Source organism: Pseudopodoces humilis, chromosome 20 (assembly GCF_049639895.1).
Source record: "Pseudopodoces humilis isolate 2021_Gansu_Grassland_sample_001 chromosome 20, ASM4963989v1, whole genome shotgun sequence".
Classification (NCBI taxonomy): Eukaryota; Metazoa; Chordata; class Aves; order Passeriformes; family Paridae; genus Pseudopodoces; species Pseudopodoces humilis.
Window position 1 is genome coordinate 11,641,364 of NC_142219.1, and position 20,746 is coordinate 11,662,109.

Genomic DNA, 20,746 nt, shown 5'->3' on the forward strand with positions numbered 1-20,746 from the left:
CCCGCATGGGCCGGCGGGGGCCGAGCCGCGCCGGGCGGGAGGTGCCCTCCGTCCCTCCCCCCTGCCCTCCCCCGGGCCGGGGACGGAGGGAGCGGGCTCTGTGCCGTGCGGGCCGGGGGAGGAGGGAGCGGGCTCTGTGCCGTGCGGGGACCGCGGGACACCGCTCTGCCCCGGGGCGAGGACCGCAGAGTGCCGGAGGACCCCAGGAGAGCCCCCCGCAGCCGGGGCAGGGCGGGGAGGCACGGCCGGAGTTGGGACAGGGGTTACAGAGTTCCCTCAGCGTCAGGCGGCCCTGGCCCGCTGTGGCTGGCATCGTGTTCATTCATCTTCCTTCAGGAAGGGAAGGCAACGAGAGTAGTGACAGTCTGCGAGTAATCAGCCTCAAAAGAGAGGTTGGTACTAAGCAGCAGGAGGGTGGGGGCTGCCACTCCCCTCCACAGCTTTGGCTGGCACCGCAAGGGCTCGGGAGCCACTCTCACCCACAGCATCCAACTACGACTCTCACAAAGTAAATGCTGAGTTTTGTAACACGGTTCTGCAGGGTTGTGGCACGCTGCAGACAGGGCCTTTGCACAGCGTCCTCTAAGGCAGTGTTAACCACGCACCACCAGATCTCAGTATGGTTTACAGTTCTGAACGTAATTCTTTGGTCACACAGTCTCTGCTGCAAGGTGACATCTGAATGGCAGTGAAGCGTGGAGGACTTCTCTGTGGACATTACATCTGCACACTCACTCAAAGTGACTTTTCTCTCTCCATGGTATTTGTCACTTCAGATTTTTGTGCAAGTGAAGGAGAACAAAAGAAGCTCAATTGAGGAGAACTCAATTCAAGCCCTTGCACTGAGCCCGCAGCGTTTCACAGCTGTGTGATTCAAGGTGACATGCTGGCTGAGTACAGGGACTTCTGGGACCTGGGAGATAGAACAGCTGAACCACTCGGGGCAAAGTCACCCCAAATCAAACCCACCTCAGCTGTGCTGACACCTTGCTATCAGTGTTGCGCCAGAGAGCTTGTATGTCACACACAGATCTTTGGAAAGAGCCATGGGAATCTCAGGGAGAGGGAACTGGAGGATCAGTTGCTCTTTTTGTTGTGTAAAGGATGGTGAAAAGGCTTGGATACTGAGCTGGGAGTTTGTGGACTAGACAAATTACAAACTGGAACATTTCCAGGGGTTTAGAACTTTCAGATTTAGAAGAGCACTGCGAGAATTTTTCAGTTTCTCAGCCAGCAGGGGCTGTGCACACCCTTCAGTTCCCCTGCAGCACAGTTCACCCTCTCGAGCAGCTGCACCCAGCACTGGCATGCTGGAGATCTTGGCTCAAGAGTATTGTGGCAGGTGCTTGAGCTCAAACTCCTTCAGTGCAAAGGAATCTTAAATGTTAAGGGAGTGAGGAAAATGAACATGAAAGTGGTTCTGCACAGGTAACAGTCAGAGAAGTCTTTGTGCTTCAAAGTGCTCCCATGCCCATACTCTGAGCTGTCATTGAGAAGAGTGTTGATCTCAGCAGTGTGCAGCAACATTAGCAGTGTGGGTTCACTTTGCTCCTTTATTCATGGTTCATTTGATCCATTAGTCCTATCTGAACTTCAAAGGTCTTTTCATGTGCCTCCTGGAAATGTTCCTTCCTTAAGTTTTTCTCCAATTTGCTGACTGCACTGCACAGCCCACATAACCAAAGAGGTATTTTTATCTGGTTGTGTTATAGGCCATTTGATTGATTATTCCTGGCTCCAGGCTAGTGCTTCTAGCACTGTATTTTCATTTCACTCCGTCACCTCAAAGATCATTTTTCCTGCCCTTATTTTCTCTGTCAGCATTTTAGAAACAGGAACAAGACAGAAAAAATAATGCATTAAGTTTTGCAGTTTATTTCTTAATCATTTAGAAAAAGTCTCAGGATGTTTTTCTGGTTTTTAAACATTCATCCTATTTTGTGTGTTACAGCTTCATTTTATTCCTGAAATCATAGTTCTCACTTATTTCCAAATAGCCCTGGGAAGAACTGAGGAAGTCGAATCAAACCAGTTCAATGAAGCTGACACGTTAAGCTGACAGTGGAGGTGTAACCCCTCTCCCTTTTCAGGGTGAAAGGGGAGTGGACACTCAATAGACCTTGTACCAAGGCAAGCAAATCTCTTGCACAATCTGTTGGGTTTTGGCAGGCAGCTCCCAGGGCTTTCAGTCTAGGAACTGGAACCAGACAAGATCCAATGACACAAAGGAACAAAATACAGAGGTGGAGGAATAGCAAAAGGCAAAGTACAAGGATGAGCAGTCTTAGCTCCATGATTTAGAGAAAAGAACAAGGCAGATTTATCTGTTTTATAACTCCGTGGTCTTCCAAGTACTCTAGGGAGGTGCTTTGTCCTGTGGGAATGGAAGGGTTCAAAATGCCACAGGTCACTGCATACACATCAGACAGAAACTACGGGGAAAACAATTTAAAATCCCTTCCTGTCATCATGACCAGGCTGGAGTGAGGCAAGTGTACCTATCCTTTGTGAAACAGCAGTGGAGGAGCACCAGAGAGCCAGCCCTGAACAGAGCTCCAGCTTGGTTTTGAAGGCAGCTGTCCTTGCAAGGAGTGCACAACGTGTAACATTTAAGGAACTTGTGCCTCATTCCACCAAGCAGAAAGTTGGCTCAAGACTCCTACGTGGAGCTCTTGTGCTACAAGTATCGTAAATAAAAAAGTTTTGAAAACACACTTCATTTGCCTTGGCTTGTGCAATGGTTTGCATGCAGAGCAGCCCTATCTGGAGATTCTGCAGGGAAATGTGTGTCACAAAAGGCTCAGTCCTTAAGTCCATTTTCTGTCAAGATCTGTCAAGATTAGTACCCTACAAAACAGACTCTTGGTTTTGACTGTTTCTCTGCTCTATACTTGAACAGAAAGCGTGGGAAATTTTTATGATGCTGGTAGAAGTTTTCTCTCTCCAAGAAAGGGAAAAGTTGAAAGTCAGAGAAAATACAAAGGTGCCAAGAGCAGAGTGCAGCGAGGCTGGGCAGTCTCAGTAAGCAGCAAAGGCAGCTCTAACTGCAGGGGCACAGAGCAGCCCAGCTGGTGCATGTGGTGAAGCTGCAGTTACAGGGAAGGAAGTGGTTGGTGGTACAACGTAAACACCTCTTGAGGCTCAGCACTCTGGCAACTGCAGCAGGACAGTGTCACCAGGGATTGCTGCTCAGGCACCAGGCATGCAAGCACTCTTAGGGCCAGAGAGAGCTGCTGTCTTTGACTTTGCTTGCTGGTATGCAACAGGCCCTTCTCAACAAATTTACCAATAAAAAATCAGGTAAGAAGACAAATATCCCTGCATGCGTCAGCACGGAAAGGGAGAGAGTTTGAGGGCAAATTTGCCTTTTTATCACTGACATTGAGGATTTCCTGTAGGTTGGAATAATGGAAAGTAAAGGCACAAGCCTGCTTGGCTCCTATAGCTCAGCCTGCAGGCATGTGCATTGCAGACTGTGGTTCATGTGGCCTTTTGAACTAAAGGGCAGGTTTACTCAGAAAACAAACAGGAAAGCCAGCTGGCTTATTCCCCAAAAACAGCAGATCCAACTGAAAGAATGTGTGAGACTTTGAGCAGCTACAGTCACCATTTCTGGGCACTGTAATGACTTGCATTCAGACAACTGGCATCTCACACCCAGCATACTGTGCAGCTTTCCTTGTGGATGGTGTAACCAGCAGCAGAGACAAACAGACTTCCAGGTACAAACACAGCTTAACAAGGAGGGGAGAAAAAAATTCTGCAAACTGGAGCCCTCCTCATGGAGGCCTGTACCTGGAAATGGGAGGTCACAGGACAGGAGAGCAGGAAAGCAGGGACACAAAGGGACACGGGCAAGAGGTTATGAAGGGCTCTGCACAGGTGTGAATGATGACTTGATGTCCACTTCCTTCTAAATCCTGATTCCAAATCCAAACAGAGCTACGACACCTGGCCAATGCAGCCGTTGGCTTTACGGAGGATCCAGCGAGACTGCAGAGCAGTGGAGCATTAACTATGTGTGGGACATTCCTCAGCTCGTGTACTGAGCTCTCTGCTCACCTGGGGCTGGCCAGCACAGCTCCCTCTGCCACCAGCACTAGCTCAGTCTTCACAGCCCTCAGTGCTGACAGCCTGGCCAAAATGGTTTCTTTTGTGCTGAGAAACCACTCTGGGAGAGGCACAGAGCACTGATGTGGTTTGCTGGGGGGACCGTGTGGTTGGCAGCAGCTTGACCAAGAAAAGCAGCTTTTTTCCACTGTGCAGGATGTTCTTTGTAGAGTGTAGCATGTCTCTGGGTGAGGAACTTTATTGACTGTCCTTGCCAGAAGCTGGAGGCATCCTTTGGGCACCAGCACAGCTCCCAGCTCCTGGGCACTGTGTCCCTTCGCTCTCACAGGTGATGCAGCAGCATCTAGTGGTCAGGTGTTCTAAGGGCCTTAGCAGGGTTCCCATCAGGGGCTGGCTCCTGACCTGTCTCTTTCCTAAAGAGCAAAAATCTTCCAGCAGACTGTTTTCACTTGACAAATTGAAAACCATCTGCTACAATGGTTCTTCCTTGTTTAAGACACACCTGTTCTGCCATATCCTCAGGAAACCTTTGCTCTGGCCTGGAAAACTCAGAACAGAGATGGGAGGGCAGCTCTGACTGCCGCTGTTCCCACACAGACTGAATCAGCTCAGCCCTGAAACAGATCCAGTGGTGCTGGTGCATGAAAGAAAAGCCTACAGGCTACAGTTTATATATATTTATATTTGTCTACAGGCTACAGTTCCCATGCTGCAGTGAGCAAGAGGGAAAAGCAGCTCATGGCAGTCTAAGATGTGTTTTTCTTCCCTTCTAAGTTGCAGAAAGGCTGTGAGTGAAGGGAAGTGCATTTTGTGGAATGGTGTTTCTGTACAATTTTCAGAAGAAATGCTGAAAGACTACAATGAGCCTTCAGAAAATAATCCATTTTATTAGAGCATAACCCTCTAATTCAGGCTGTACTGCTTTAGGAGATGCTGTTTGAAACTCTCCATCAGCTCAGGTGCAAACTGATCAGCAGTCAAATTCTTAATGTTCATGATCTCTTTGTGGGCTTCCTGGAAGAGCTGCTTCCCCACGGCTTCTTCCACCCGCCTGCGCCACTCCGTTAACTTCGGCCTCTCCTCAAACAGGTCATAACCAGCACACACAGGCTGCAGAGACAGAGAGAACACCCAGGGCTGAGGCAAACAAGGCATTTGCCAGGGATGGGACCAAATGACACATGGATATGCTTCTGGCTCAGGGCAGCAGACAGTTGTGACGTTAGGTGGAGCTCATCTCTGGCTCTTGGGTAATGGGGGCAAGTGGTGACATCCTCAGCAGCTGCTGTCCCTTGGGACATGCAGCAAAGAGCTCAGCCATGGCTAACCCAAGAATGATCCAATGCAGAACATGGAAGTCTGTGCACAGCAACACAGCTCTTCCAAATATCTGTGCTTTCCTGCCTAGTTTGTAACTTATCTTTCTTTCCTGATGAATTCTGTCCATATTTCTATAGAAAGAACTGTTTCATCAAAGTAGTTTTTCCCCGGGAAACTCAATGGTGGTCAAAGTCAAAAACGAACAAGACTTAACCCCAGGGAAGATCTGCCATTACAGAGTGGGGGTGCAGCAGCCTCCCCTTGGCCTGGCCTGCCCACAGCCAGACTCACATGTCCAGCAGTGCTGGGGTTGATGCTCACCTGCATGAGCTCCACCAGTGCTACGAGGTCTGCCAGGGAGACCTCACTGCCTGCGATGAAGGGCTTGTCCTGCAAGAACTTCTCCTCAAACTGCTTCAGGGCAACGTTCAGCTCCTCAGTAGCAGACTCCAGTTTCTCTGGAGGAAGTGGCTGGCCTGTGAGGAGAGGCAGCAGTGCCTGGCAGGGAGAAGAAACAAGCTGCTTTTTATGTGTTTCCTTCCAAATCTAGTCATCACACTCTCACTGCCACTCTCTGAGGATCCCTCACCAGCTACGCATGAGAACAACCAGAACTGCTCATGAACCTTGCCAGGTTAATGTTAATGTCAGTCATTACTTCCTGCCTCTCCTTGTCTGCTGCCTAGAAATCTGAAAATTCACCCACAAGAGTCTCCTCTCAAGGGAAGACCGTATCATCTGCCAGCATCTGTGTTGTTTTCCAGAGGGAGATTGTTTTCTTTCCATGAGCTGGGCAGCCAGCACTGAGCTGTGGCTGGGGGGAGCTGCTCACCCAGGATGCATTTGCTCTGGACCTTTGGTTGCAGCATGAAGGATCCGGGCCACTTCAGCAGCCAAGTCAGTTTTGTTCCTCTAACTTGGCTTGTACATTTGCTGAGCAAAGCCCTGCATACAGGCAGAACATTTCACTTGCAGTCCTTAGCACTTCATTTTTGATGTATAATGGTTTTACCTTGGTTATGAACAACTTGCTTGCCTTCGCACGGATGTTGGCATGCTGCCAGGACAGGTACTCATCAACCCTAGCCCTTTTTTGCAGGTCAGATGGGTACCAGTGATCAGGAGTCTTGAATTTCCGGACCAGGTACAGGAGGATTGCAATGCTGCCCAGAGAGCAAGACAGACCGATGAGCTGATCATCTGAGATTAAAGCACTTCATCCTTTCTTTTCCCCACCAAGTTTTGCACTGCTGGACAAACCTGCTGGGAGGCAGGTAGAAGTGCAGCAGGGCACAGCCCAGGAGAGAGTTTGTGCTGCTGCTTGTGGACTGCAGTCTCTGATATGAGGTAACTGCCCAGCAAGACAGGTGTGGTCTGCCAGTACAGCTTTGAGCAAATAGAGGCTGCACAATGAGTTTATATCAAATCTGAGCGTCACCTTGCCTGGCCATCCAGCAGTGGGTGCTTTATGTCAGATTTCCTGCACTGACCTACAGCCTCCAGCTGCAGGCAGAGAGCAGGACAGGTGGACAGGTATTTAAGCTCAGAAACACTGCCTACAAAGTAGCAAAGTAGGTCCAAGCAGCAGCTTTTTCTACTATTAATGCTGTTCAAATTGCTTACATAAGACAGCTTCTCTTGAAAGACAGGTTTGTTATGTACAAGTGAAACATAGGATAGGAAAACAAAAACCTGCCTGGACTGGAATCCCAGCAGTACACTGGCAGAATCCAAACACTGGGATAAACAATAGAGTAGAGGATTGAGCTTAGTTGAGCCTCACCTCTCTGCTAAGGTGAAAGAACCATCCCTTAGTGCAGGCACCTTCATCAGGACATTCACCTTCTGGAACTCCTCCGTCTTGTGCTGCCCTGAGGAGGGAAATGAGAACTTTTACTTGGCAGGGATACTCAGGACCTGTTTGTAAACGCCTGAGGAGTTTGTGGGGACTGTCTGGCTTCAAGTTCTTGTTTTTGATTGTAAAATCAAGCCTTGTGTCAAGTTTATAAGCAATGAATAAGTGCTGCAGGGTGAGCAGGGGACTAGCCCTGTGGTATCAGCTTGCTTGCTTATTGCCTGCATACCAGACCCACCTTGAGACCACGGGCAGAATGGTTAAGAGTCCTTTCATACCAACAGCACTTGACAGCTTGGGGCTCCAAGTTTGTGCCTGGAGGTAGCTGTCCTGTCCAAACCCAGAGGGAGCAACAAGCACCTTGGAGGAAAGATATTTCACTATCCTTTCCTCCAAGGAAGGGAGGACAGTGAGAAAGCAGATACATTTTTCTGGAAGATAATGTAATTTATATTGAACTATGCTTTCTAAAGTCCACAGATGAAAATAAATTCCTGTGATTCTATATAAAGCCATGGGTACTTCATTACAGATCTTTCAATTAGTTCCTGTGCATTTTACATATCTTCTGTAAGAGCAAATATGGATTTGGAGTTGCTTTTAATCTATCTTGTAGGTCCTCCCCAAAAGGCAGGCAGAGTGAACCTGACAGGAGAAGGTGCTTTGTTCATCTGAGGTCTCGTTCTACTCCATTCTGTCTGAAACCAGCCCCAGAAGCCTTGTTTTATGTGTCTTGTTTGTGACAGCCTTTTCCACCCACTCACTTCTGTCACATGTGGCTGCCTGGGTATTCAAACCTCTCTAATGTGTAATTAACCTTGTGCCACGTCCTGCTGTGAGCCATCCCAGAATCTGTGTGCCAGAGGAGATGCTCTGGAAGCAAATCTAGCTTTTCTGGTACTTGGCAAACCTGATTTGTGACTATTCCTGTCACTTGGCTCACAGCCCATCTCCCCTACCCCCCTCAAAAAGACAAAGCATGCAGATTCCAGGTCTTCAGGTGTCCTTTGAATGTCATGTGATCCCTGTCCATTCTCACTTTCAACCTCTTTCATTGACACCTGCCCCAGTGGGAGCTGAGAGCTTTTCTGGGGCATCACATTTAATCCACCAGCTCAATTCTGAGTATCAGTTCCCTCAGCTTGTCCTTATAAACCATGCAGTGACAGGTTCCAGTGCAGTGAGGAACCCTTAGAATGCAGTGACAGGTTCCAGTGCAGTGAGGAACCCTTAGAATGCAGTGACAGGTTCCAGTGCAGTGAGGAACCCTTAGAATGCAGTGACAGGTACCAGTGCAGAGAAGCCTCCCCCACTGTGGTAGCCAGTGCAGGTACCTGCAGAGCTTCTCCATGGCATGGGAGGTGCAGGCTCTGCAGGAATGGGATGAGATGCACCCAAACCACCCATCATAAATTCACAGGCCAAAAGCAGGCACTGTTGGCAAGGGGCAGAGAGCATTTGGAATCTGTGATTTAGTTCCCTTTCCTTCCTCTCATTTCCCTTATCCTGGCATTTCAGTTCCATTTTCTTTGGTGCTCTCATTCCTTGCCTGCCAGTCTCCTCTCCTTTGCTCCAGTGTCCCACCACAACAGTTAATTTATTGTGAAAGAAGGGGAAGGACACAAGATGAGCCAGCCCCCAGCTACAAACAATTGCAAATATTTTTGCTATGAGACAAGTGGGAGGAAAGCCACAGTAAGGTACAACCAACGTACAGCTCAGGTGCAGGGGAACACCCAAAGACTCAACCACAACACATCTGAGGTTTGTCTTAAGTTGGAGCCTCTTTTGTTCCTTTATCAATTTCAGCTCCAGGAGCCTTCTCATCTTTCACTGTTTTTAAGCATTACTTACTGAGGCCTTTTTATGCCTAACCTTAATTTCAAATCCATCAGACACCTGGAAAGGCCGAAGGATAGGTTTCACCACCTTCAATTACAAAGATAGATAATACAGATCTTTGAACCTCCTTTGGTGAAAACGCACCTTTGGACAGGCTCCTAACAGTTATCAGTTGGTTTTAACCCAACTAAACCACCTCCCTTCATTTCTCAGTGTTCTGAATACTGGCAGCTGCATTGTCTTGCTCCACAGCCTTCACGAGCTGGTACTCAACCCTCTCAAAATAACCTGACCACAAACCACTTGACCCAGTAGAACCCCCAGAGGTTCCCTAGCCCTGCCCTGCCCTACCTACACATGGGGATAGCTCGGCAAACTGGTGCCTGACGAGCCTCCCAAGGGGGTGTTAACCTCTGCCAAGAGGGGAAGGGCTGCTCTGCAGCAACTGCTGCTGCTTACCAGAGCACAGATTTTTCTAAGGTGAATTACTGAACAAGAACCACACACCTCAGCTGGCCTTGCCCATACAGAAATGCCCCATCTCTGCAGCTTTTTGTTTCCCATAGAAATGGGGAATGCCTCAGACCTGGCACATCCTGAGCGCTTCTCAGAAAAGCATCTGTTTTTCAGAGACCCATTTTCTTCTGGGGTGGGGCCGATCTCAAAGATATCACACGCCTTGGCAGAGTCCCGTTTGCTGCAGAGGAGCACAGGCACTGAAATCAGTACTTAAAATACAGGATTGCATTGGAGAATTGGGTATCGTTTCTGTGTAGGCACCAGCACAGGAGCAGCAGGAGGGCCACCCCACCCTCTCTGAGCATCTGGCACCGATGGGGACGGTGCCACCCGCGGGCTGGAGCCGAGCACGTCCCGGGAGCGGCGGAGGGAGGGGAGCAGCGGGACACCCGCAGAGCCTGGGGCTGCCTGGGACACGGGGGATCCCCCGCCGCCCCCGCTCACCTTTACTCAGCTGCACCCGCTTGAACTCGAAGGGGATGTTGTTGGCCCGGGCGAAGATGTAGAGCGCCCGGCAGGGCTGCGAGAGCAGGTCCAGGTACAGCTCCAGCCCCATCGTGTCGCTGCTGCTGCCACCGCCGCCTGTTCCTGTTAAATCCCGTCCCGGCCGGTCCCGCCAGCACCGGTCCCGCCCCAGCCGGGGCGGAGCGACAGAGCCCGGGGCTCCCCCCGGGGCCGTGCCTGACACAGGACAGGGCTGGTGCCACCCGGGCAAAGTCTGCACTGGGCTCTGCCACCTTCCATCTGCTGGCTTATCGGCTTGTCCCGATAACTCCCCTTAACGATAAAGAAGCCAAAGCTCGGCTGAGGGGACGCGAGAGGCAGATGCTGGCTTTGCCCGTGGGAGATCACAGCTCTTGTACAAGAGGACTTTCCATTCCTGTGACTCCAGCACCAGCCCAGACACATATGCTACGGAAAAACAACTTGAGAACAAGAATTCACAGCAGGAGAACACACACTGCTTCATTGCTATGAAACAACCTTGCTCCTATCTTCACAACATTCAACCACCATTTCCAAAACCCATCCCTTCAAGATTCCCAGCTTTCAATCACTTATTGCTAATGCCAATGTGTGCATTTATTGCTAATACCAATGTGTACATTTATTTTGCTTTTCAAAAAAGTAAGCCAGAGCTGGAGCCATTCCTGCTGGAGGAAAAGCAACCCTTGGAGAATAGTTGCAGGCCACAGCTACATGGCAGCTCTGCAGCTAAAATTGCCATGGCATGTGTCAAATACAGACTTGGGACTTGAAGTGACACAAGCTGGCTCCAGGATACTCATATTAGACATCAGACATTTCAGTCTGCATTAACATCAATCTACACTTAATAATACCTGCTGTTACCTCTAGCACAGAACATTGGAGGGAAACAACATTGGCAAGAAAAGGACAAGGCACAAGCCTGTAACAGTGAAAAGTCCTCTTAATATCTCCATCCCTAATTATAAAATATCCTGAGTTGGAAGGGACCCACAAGGATCGTCAGGTCCAATTCCTGAGCCCAAGAATCTTTATTAGACACTGTTTTAAAAATATATATATTATTTAATATTTACTTAAAAGTTGGAGTCACTGCAGCCTAGAGCAGCTCTTCAAACACATTTCTGCTACAGGCACTACACAGGTGTTTATGCATTTGCAGACAGACAGAACCATTGTCCCAGCACAGCAGTGAGGGCCCAGCCCTCACCACTGAAGGACAGCACTTCCATCAGGCTATGCTCAAGAGCTGGTGGTAATTCTCCATATGCCAGCAGGATACAATGCAAAGTCCTCTTCAAGACAACCTGTATCTCAAAAGTCATCTCTTTTTTTTTTTTTCTCTTTTAAACCAGTAACTGAACTCTGTCCACAGTGTCCTCAAAAGAGGAAAAAGGCCTGTAATAGCTGACTTCAGATATGATAAGGTTGAGGAACCATTGAGGGACCATGACTCAGTGTTGCTGTGTTGGGGAGCAGTCCATGGCCTGTCCCACGCAGCAGCTTCAGCCATCTCAGCTTCCATTCATTCAGGCTCGTCTCTGTGCTCGCTCGTTCTGTTCAAAATTAAAGTTGAGAAGGTGACTGAAGATGCCCCTGTCTCAGAGTCACACAGAAGGGACTTCAGGGAGGAATAGGACAATTTAATAATCCTTTCTGTCCCAGTTCTCAAATATTCCTAGTCTACAACTCAAAATCATCATTTTTCAGGGCCAGGTATTTCTAAGTTCTCAGATTAGAGAGCAGAACACTTGCCCAATTCATGCAGCACAAAGTCTATTAAGGATCCCTAGTCCACCCATCTGGCAAGGTAAATGCTACCCTGCTTTTGTCTCAAAGCTCTCAACTTCACACTGCTGTACAAAAAAGGGCCTGAAGATATCTGTACATAAAGTCTTAAACTCTGTAATGACAAAAGGTTTAATCTCTGCATTTTGCTTGGAGTCCTCTGGGTAGCTGTCAATACCCCAGCTACAGAGGTAGTAAAGAGAAGGGCAGAATAGAAAAAACCCCACCAAAAATCAGAATTGTTTTGGTTGAAAAAGACCCTTAAGATCATTGAATCCAACCATTTACTGCCAAACCTACCACTAAATCACATCCCCAAGTGCAACACCAGCACATCTTTTAAACCCCTCCAGGAACGCTGCCCAACTTTGACAGAAAATCTCTTTCTCCCCTCCCCACCCTTTCTGAGTATTTCATAACGATGCACCCACAAATGTTGCCTTCACACTGAATTGTACTGTCTCAGACAAAGGAAAGGATCCTGGACAGTAATACTTGTGCTAAGCATGAACTGCAATAAAAAAATCAATCTGCAACTTGTACAGTTTATTTTCTTCCCCATTTCAATTACCTTGACCGTCTTCTCGAGCTTACACAGAGCTCCCTCATATTGCTGCACCAATGGCTTCAATGAGTTGCCCTTCACTGGGTGTTTCTTTATATCCTGGATGCCAGCATCCCTCAACATCTGCAGGAACCGCCGCTCCTGCACAAAACAGACACTGGGGATGAGACACCCCACTGCCTATCAGCTAGAAAATGAGCACATTTGGGAACATGCTGCTTAGGCAGAAAATAATTGAAGTTTCCAAGCAAAAAGCTCAGCTGACTGGAAAAGGTGGGAAGTTCATGATCCTTATGCCCCTTATTATCCTTATCAAATGAATCCCACACCAAAGACATACCTGAATTCTAAGGACCAAGCTGAAAGCAACACCTGTTTCTCCTGCACGAGCTGTTCTTCCAACCCTGAAAACAGAAAGTAGCTTCAAGTCAGTTTAGGCCCATAGTCACTGCCATCATCAACTCCAAGATTCTGATGTTGACATTCTCCAGTTTTAAGAAAGTCTGATTCCAAGCAATGCTCAGCTTAGTTTTTAGCTAGAAAACTATTTGCATATTAAAGTAAAATGAAAAGCTAAAAGCCCTTTTAAGTGCATGCCACCTTTGCTAAATATTTCAAAACAAACCAAGCTCAGACATCTTTGTTTTGTTCCTGTTGTCTTACCGGTGAATGTAGGTCCTGATGAACTGTGGTGCATCATAGTTTATCACATAATTCACTCTTTTAACATCAATTCCTCGGGCTGTGGCATCTGTGCTGATTAACCTGTTTGTAAATGTATACATAGTTCATTTTCAGGTAACATCTCAAGCACTACAGACACAAATGAAACACAAGTGAACACAGCACAACTCTGGCTAGTCTCTGTTCAAACTGGACAGTCAACCTCTGCCTCTAAGCCTGGCAGCAACACTGCAAGTCACTCCTAATTGCCACTGGCCTTATTAGCTGCCCACAGACCTCCAAGCATCGCTACAGGCTTGTCACCCTCTGCTGAACGTGAGAAGTTACTGGGTGTTTCCAGGTTCTCCAAGCATGCCAGATGCCTCCCAGCTCACTGGAGCTCACAAATCTCTAAGGAATCTGAGCATTCCATATAAGCATTGAACACAAATAGTGAGATAAGGAATTCCAGTAGTCAAGGAGGAATTTATACACCAGGTTTGGATAGAGAACACACAGAAAATAAGTATTTACCTTTTCCTCAGAGACATTCTACAGATACAATCTCATATTGCTACCAAAACCACAATGCAAATCAAACACATGGAGAGAAGTAGATCTGTATGCCAGTCTGAGCAGGGATTGCTTCAGTAGGAAGCTCTAACAATAAATACAGGTTCAGCACCAACATCCATTTCTGCCCTAGCAAGTACCAGATGCCCAGCACAAACATTAAACTCCAGATTTGCAAACCTCTGTGTTTTGGGCACACATTTGTATTTATTGCTTGTTACGAAACACCACACAGAAATTCAGACTGCAGCTAGATTGGAACAGGCTGAGTTACATGAAGGATAAACAATTCAAAGACACAAGTCCAAGTCTCACACCCATTCTGCAACAGACTCCTGCATACTCCATTTTAGAGGACCCCCTGTAACTGTGTCCTAGTTCTGCTTAGCTTTTTACACTGGAAACAGCCTGGAAAACATACAGGAAACTAGTTTAATATGCTCACAGTTGTATTTTTCCTTGTTCAAACTCCTTCATGGTTCTCTTTCTCTCATTTGGAGCTAACCGAGAAGAAAACTCTGCCACCGTGACTCCACCAAAGGCTTGAACCAGCAGGAACAACCTGCAGGTAAACAGGAGAGAAACTGTCACTCCCCTACCTCTGTAAGATCCCTTGACAGATAACCTGCAACTGTGATCTCATTAATGTTTACCTGTGAGAGGCTTCCCTGGAGTTGGTGAAGCACAACACGCGGGTGAATTCCATTTTCAGCATGAAATACAAGAGGAGCAAAGGCTTGGAATTCAGGTCACAAGGCACGTAATATTGCTGTAGAGAACAGGGAAGGAGTTCAGAGAGAAATTACTTCTTGCCAAGACTATCTTCCCTGAAACCCACTACCCATCCATGACCTACACAGGCTTGCATGTTTTATAGCTGACTAACAGCAGCAAAACCAGAGCCATAATGCCACCCTCTTTAGAAGAAACAGGCTGGCAGGATACAACACAAATGGAGACAGGAGACCTGAGCTGTTCTAATGCTCTTACAGCTCCAGGGAAAGTAACAACATGCACTGCCTTCCTGCCTACAGGCTGGCCTGTATATACATGTCTTGAAATGAATGTTAGACATAAGGACAATTGATAGGTGCTACTACGTTATTATGACTTCCTAGTTCCACTCTGCATTGCTGCTAAACTTAATTCCACATTAAGAGAGGTTAATTAAAATAATAATCGAGTCTTAACCAAATGAACATTAAGTAGTGAGAAAACAAATGTGTAAAGATACAGCTCTCTGGGTCATATATACTCCCAAAGCCACTTTTGCATGGAAACACAGGAAAGACATATTTGTTTTAGGGTGAAACCACAACTAGATAGTCCCAAATTAAACACATCTTCAATTATAACTTATTCAAAAGAATTCACATCATACCGATAGCCCCTCAGGGAGAGTGTATTTATTGTTAGTATCTTGTTCAGTTTCTGTTCCATCTCCATTTTTCTCAGAATACACAGATGAGAAGAGACGAGGCTGGAATAAATCCAGCTGCTGCAATTTCTCTGGGTCCTGGGTCAGTGTGGCTGAAAACAGCAGTTTCTGTAAGGGTATCTGAGGAGAGCAGGAACTGAAAGAAACAGCACACAGAAACTGGGCTTTAAGGATGGGGCAAAGGAGTTTCACCCCAAGTGCCTTCACATGATATAATGGAAACAATGAATGCTCTCTGATGCTCTTTTCCTGCCCTGGGCCCTTCCTGTAGGTTCTTTTCCACCCTTGTTTTATGGTGGAGTTCACAGACAGAACTGATGAGCGTTCTCAGTCAAGTGCACAACCCAAATTCATTACTCCTGCTCAAGTCCCTGCACCCTGGTTACCCATGTCCTCATTCTAGTCATGTTCTTCCTTGGCCATGCATCTCAGTTTCTGACATCTCTGCCATTGCTGTACAAAAACAGCAGCTGCAGATAGTTAATTGCAAGAGTTTTCCTCCAAATCCATTACTCAGCTTTACCAGAAGGCATTACTATAGTTACTGTGCAAATGGATCACAGATTTGCAGTATTTGTGCATTCTTTTGATGCTCCTTTAGTCTAAATAAGGAAAGCCTGGAGAATACAATATTTAGTCTGAAGGACATCCTCTGGCATCACCTGTTCACTGCCCTGTTCTCTTCTGAGACATTTCTCAGAGGAATCAAGCTTTGAGAGTGTGTGTGTGGCAGTGTACAGTGGAGCAGGGCAGTGACATCCAGGTGCTGCTGTCCATACTATCAGTTCAAAGAAATGCACTCTGCAACTTACCTGGCTGCTGTTACAGGCCCTGGTTTGGTTCTTTGAAAAAGCATGTTGGAGCCAGAGTCATTTTCTCCTCGGAATGCAGCTTTGACAATTTGGTTCAGACAGTTCTGGTGCATGTCATCAATCATACGGTCAGCTTCATCCACAATCTGAATTCACAAGGATAAAAACCACCACTTGTTAAATACTGGGAGCTTTTATTTTCCTTTGTATCTGTAACCAGTGAGCCAGAACATATGATAATGGAAGCTTCTAGTCAATAGAATTGCATTCCTTGCCCATCCTTACTCCAAGTTTGCAAGAGCCTAAGAGAGAAGGGGAAGTGGGTGGATGCTTGGGTGTCACGAGTTGGAACCAAACATCTCATCTTGTGACTGCTCCCTGCACAATCTGGAGCGCAGACAGGCCCACACAACAGTTCCAGCAGAGAGGTATTTATGTTCCACACAAGAAGCAAGTAGGAATTGCTGCTGTAGCAGGCACTGCACTCAGATGGGAGAGCTGTGGAGGTGACTCACCAGGAAGCGAAGCTGTGTCAGGCTGAAGCCCGGGGTCTGGTTAATGTGATCCGTGAGCCTCCCTGGTGTTGCCACGACAATGTCAGCCAGGCTGCAATAGCCTGTCACTCTGAAAGGACAAGCAGCCCATCAGTAAGTCTCTCTTCACAATAAAGCCTGTAGCAGAGACCTTAAGAAGGAGACCTTAAGGTTTTCCTACCACTCAATTAACTGAGGAATAACAAAATTCACATATGGACTTGACACTGGAGAGCATGCAGGGGCAGTGGTGGACACTGAACACCAGTCTCCACTGTGCTGTCTTATTTTAAACAGAAAGTGTCATTCCTCATTGCTCTTCAAAAAAGTTTAATTGCAGCAAACTCCCACACAGTCATGTACCCGTGGGCACAAGGTAAACGTTTGCATTCTGAGCATTTGCTGGTGAAGAGCCCCAAAAACCTAGGAAAACATTATAATGACAAAATGAGGGTAGTAACAAGCACTGTGACAAAGACAGAACCACCAGAGTCCAACATATAAAACCATTACCCAAAATCATGATAGCATGGTGCCGTGCTGCAATAGTCTGTATCTTGACCCCACCTTAATGAGATTAATTAGCTTGCAATCTCTATAAACCTTGTCAAAATACCTTTTAACCTACTTTTTCTGGACAAGCATCTCCTGCTCCTTTGCAAAAGATTTCTGGCCAGTAATCAAAACGACCTTCAGACCTGTCCCGTCAGTGTACACGTTGAACACTTTACTCACCTGCAAAGAGATGGGTTTTGTCAGCTGCCACAGAATCAGCTGCAGTAAATACTTTCCATTGCATGAACAGCATCAAACCCACTGGCAGGTCTTCAGTCTGCTTCACAGAACAGCCAAAGGATTGGCTGCACCAGCCTGTCCCTCAGCCCAGCTCTGCTCAGAGCCGGTGAGGAGCCACATACCTGCTGTGCCAGCTCTTTGGTGGGCAGAACAACCAGAGCTCGTACGTGGCAAACCACTCGATCTAACAGAACCTGCCAAAATAAAGGCCAAGTGAGTCCCTGAAAGAACAGGGGAGAGCAGAGTTCTTGAGCCTAATCTAGCAAGAGAAGATGGGCTTGACACATTCTCACAGTTTTATGTTTCCATTTTTCTCCCTCTACTCTTCCAACTCCTCACGCTGTGCCTGCTGTCTGGAAAAGGAGTGGGATGCTGACAGAAGCTCCCTCAGACAGCTCTGAGCTGAAAATCTGACGCCTTATGTCCACAAATGCCTTGGCTTTTTGACCTACTTTTGAGTTCAGGCTTTGCTTGAACAAAAGTAACGCCAGCATTTCCCCCAGAGACACTTCCCTGAGGATAAACTCACCTGTACAATGGGTATGACAAAAGACAGGGTCTTCCCACTGCCTGTGGGTGCTGAGACACAGATGTCCTTGGGGCGGTATCCTCCCCTCCCCATCAGGTAGCCATTGGAGGCACTCTGGAGAATGGCAGGAATCACCTCTGCCTGGACTGAGCAAAACCAGAAATAAACACAAACTGTATGCTTAGTGAACTCACCAATAACTGAAAATGTTATAGAAAAGCATTTTTGAAGTTAGAAAATGTGTGCTGGCTTCCCAACATAACCCTGACAAGCCTCTGACACAGCCTAAGTCTCCAGGCTCAGTGGGACTAAGGTCACCCTCTATCCTTATCCTTGCATCCAGCTGTCCTTTAATCGATTTAAGAGCCAACATTTATTGTACTTATTTGCAAAACTGGCAAAATACCAGAAAACAAAAAGATTTCTTCTTTTTCTCTGGGTATTTTGCTGGTGCTTTAATGAGCTGAATGAGTTCCCAGAAAGCTCTGATCAGCAGCAGAGCTGGTGGAAAATCAGGAGCTAAAACACAAGCTTCCACAAGGAGGAAGACTGTGAGGACCTAAGTAAGACTTCCCTCTTTGGGCAGCTCTGAGCCATTACTCCAATCTGTCTTTATGAGTAGGCAACAGACTTTTACTCAGCCTAGACAAAACTTTGAGAAAGGAGGGTTAAATCTGCTGCAATCACTTTCATGCATTACATTTCATCCTGTATTTTACTTCACTGCCTACATAAAATATCCAGCACCAGACTGCAGGAACTCTGTAAACCCCTCTAGAAAGAAACAAAAGCACTATCAAGGCACCTGGAAAAAAGGACTCTATTCCATTCATTTGCAGCTTTTTCAGCAGCCGGGGGTGGATTCCTGGGACGTCTCTGACTGGACACAGATTATCTTTGATGCGTTTCTGCACCCGTTTGGGTTGAGCAAGCCACTGTGGTAAGAAGGGCTGGACCTGAGGCGAGGGAAGGGAGAGTATGGCAATACCATATGGAAAATGAAGAATGTAAGAAGCATTCTTTTCCTAACCATCATCAAAATTCAGTCAAGCTGGTTACCTTCTGCACTGGCTTTTCCTCGTAGTCTCCCAGAATCATCATACTGGAGGGTGGACAATTTGCCTCTTCCCTTGAGGCTACTAAGGGCAGCTCCTCCTTTGTAGTTTGATTTCCTTCAGCTTTTTCACTGCTCTCTTTCTTCCCTGTTTCATCTCCTTGTGCTTCCTCATCTGTCTTCTTCCTTTTATTAGACTTGTTTTTAAAGTTGTTTTTGTTTTCCTGTTGTTTGATGTATTCTTCAGAATCTGGAATTTGGATAACAGCAATACAATGCTACAGATCAGAGCACACCACAGAAAAGGGATGTGGCAATATTACAACACAGGACTTAAGCAACAACTTCCAAGCTCTTTTTTCCTAAATCCAAGTGCAGAAGTCAAACATTGCTTTGTTGGTATAGATGCAACAAGACTGAGGTAATGTGACATGCTTCCCTCCTCCCCTTACACTAAACTGATCCTCAAAGTTTGCAATATAGGGCCTTTCCTTAAAACAAAAAGAAATTTGGAACGTATTAAAGAGATGAAAAGAAAATCAAGTAAACTGGGAAAGGTACTCAAAGGGAAACTCGTGTCCGTTTTTCTGTGGAAACAGTCAACCACAGTGAACTGAAATCCTACAGCCTCACTTTATCCTTACCTGCTTCAGTCCTCTCTCGCTGCACTTTCGATTTTCTTCTATTTGCTTTCTTCTTTGTGGGGCTGCTGCCATCTGCTGCCTCCTCAGTTCCAGCCCTTTCCTCCGATGAGCTGCGGGGCTGTTGTTTTGTCTTTAGCTTCTGTCTATGCGCATTGGGCTGCTCCTCACTGTCCCTCTTCCTCTTTCCCTTCCCTTCGCCGGGCTCCCCCCCGGGGCTCAGCCCCTCGCCCCCTGGGCCTTCCCTTCCCTCGGGCTGCGCCTCTCGCTGCTTCTTCAGCTGCCGGGCCCTCGCCTGCTGCTGCAGCCGCTCCAGCAGGACCCGCGCCCGGTCCTCCTCCTCCTCCTCCTCCCGCTCGTCCTCCGCGCCGTACCTGGAACAGCCCACACGAACCTCCTCAGGCACGACCGCCCGCACAGACCTCCGGGCAGACACCCCGGCCCAGCCCGGGGCTGAGGCAGCCGGAACAGGGGCAGGGGAAGGGTGCAGGAGGGGAACAGGAGGGAAGCAGGAGCAGGGAGGGGGAGCGGGGAGCGGGAGCGGGGCCGTGCCCGCGGTACCTGCGGATGCAGAACAGCGCCATGGCCACGCCGCCACGCGCGGGGATGACGTCATCATGCCTCGCCGGGGAAACCTCCGGAAGGCGCGGGGCGGCTGCGGCCCCTGCCGGCTGGGGTGGGGCAACCCCCTGAGGGGAGAGGCGGGAACCCAGGCCGGGAGCCTCAGGGCGGGACAGCGGAGCGCCGGTGAGGGACAGCGGAGCATCACTGAGGGACAGCACAGCTCCAGTGAGGGACAGCGGAGCATCACTGAGGGACAGCACAGCTCCAGTGAGGGACAGCGGAGCATCACTGAGGGACAGCACAGCTCCAGTGAGGGACAGAGCACAGCGCCAGTGAGGGACAGCACAGCGCCGGTGAGGGACAGCACAGCGCCGCCAGCCAGGGACAGGGCACAGCGCCCTTGAGGGACAGCACAGCTCCAGTGAGGGACAGAACACAGTGCCAGTGAGGGACAGCACAGCGCCGGTGAGGGACAGGCTGGCACAGCACAGCTCCAGTGTGCAACAGGGCACAGCTCCAGTGAGGGACAGGCTGGCAGAGCGCACTGAAGCTCCCCACAGTGCTGCCGGCCCTACAGAGCTTCCACGGCACTGAGGGCCATCCCCGCTGCCTGGAGCAGGCAGTGTCAGCAATGTGGATAACAGCATTTCCCCTCAGTGAGGAAAAGCTCTCCTTCCTTGCTCATTTGGCCACAC

General features: G+C 48.1%; 2 protein-coding genes across 2 annotated transcripts; both read right to left on the reverse strand.

Annotated features, from left to right (window-relative positions):
- Positions 1 to 4,934: 4,934 nt before the first annotated feature.
- GSTT2B (glutathione S-transferase theta 2B) lies at positions 4,935 to 10,210 on the reverse strand. Its single transcript, XM_005524481.3, has 5 exons — positions 10,052 to 10,210; positions 7,175 to 7,262; positions 6,404 to 6,554; positions 5,713 to 5,889; positions 4,935 to 5,181 (listed from the first exon to the last, which is right to left on the reverse strand). The coding sequence occupies exons 1-5, from the start codon at positions 10,161 to 10,163 to the stop codon at positions 4,975 to 4,977; spliced, it is 735 nt and encodes a 244-aa protein (XP_005524538.1). The 5' UTR covers positions 10,164 to 10,210; the 3' UTR covers positions 4,935 to 4,974.
- A 930-nt stretch (positions 10,211 to 11,140) lies between these two features.
- Positions 11,141 to 20,077, reverse strand: DDX51 (DEAD-box helicase 51). Its single transcript, XM_005524482.2, has 16 exons — positions 20,049 to 20,077; positions 19,491 to 19,861; positions 18,852 to 19,096; positions 18,598 to 18,748; positions 17,793 to 17,938; positions 17,386 to 17,457; positions 17,097 to 17,203; positions 16,451 to 16,559; positions 15,936 to 16,081; positions 15,067 to 15,259; positions 14,339 to 14,454; positions 14,131 to 14,247; positions 13,113 to 13,214; positions 12,790 to 12,853; positions 12,456 to 12,590; positions 11,141 to 11,652 (listed from the first exon to the last, which is right to left on the reverse strand). The coding sequence occupies exons 1-16, from the start codon at positions 20,069 to 20,071 to the stop codon at positions 11,626 to 11,628; spliced, it is 2,124 nt and encodes a 707-aa protein (XP_005524539.1). The 5' UTR covers positions 20,072 to 20,077; the 3' UTR covers positions 11,141 to 11,625.
- Positions 20,078 to 20,746: the final 669 nt, after the last annotated feature.

What these genes read in the sequence shown, in the direction of transcription:
- GSTT2B (XM_005524481.3), bottom strand. Translation starts at nt 10,163, where the DNA reads ATGGGGCTGGAGCTGTACCTGGACCTGCTCTCGCAGCCCTGCCGGGCG. An exon ending in GCGGGTGCAGCTGAGTAAAG is followed by an intron (nt 7,263 to 10,051) that starts GTGAGCGGGGGC and finishes TTCCCTCCTCAG; the next exon opens with GGCAGCACAAGACGGAGGAG. An exon ending in CACTGGTGGAGCTCATGCAG is followed by an intron (nt 5,182 to 5,712) that starts GTGAGCATCAAC and finishes CTGTCTCTGCAG; the next exon opens with CCTGTGTGTGCTGGTTATGA.
- DDX51 (XM_005524482.2), bottom strand. Translation starts at nt 20,071, where the DNA reads ATGGCGCTGTTCTGCATCCGCAG. An exon ending in GCGAGAGAGGACTGAAGCAG is followed by an intron (nt 19,097 to 19,490) that starts GTAAGGATAAAG and finishes TCCAAATTCCAG; the next exon opens with ATTCTGAAGAATACATCAAA. An exon ending in GAGATGCTTGTCCAGAAAAA is followed by an intron (nt 16,560 to 17,096) that starts GTAGGTTAAAAG and finishes TTGTCCTTTCAG; the next exon opens with AGTGACAGGCTATTGCAGCC.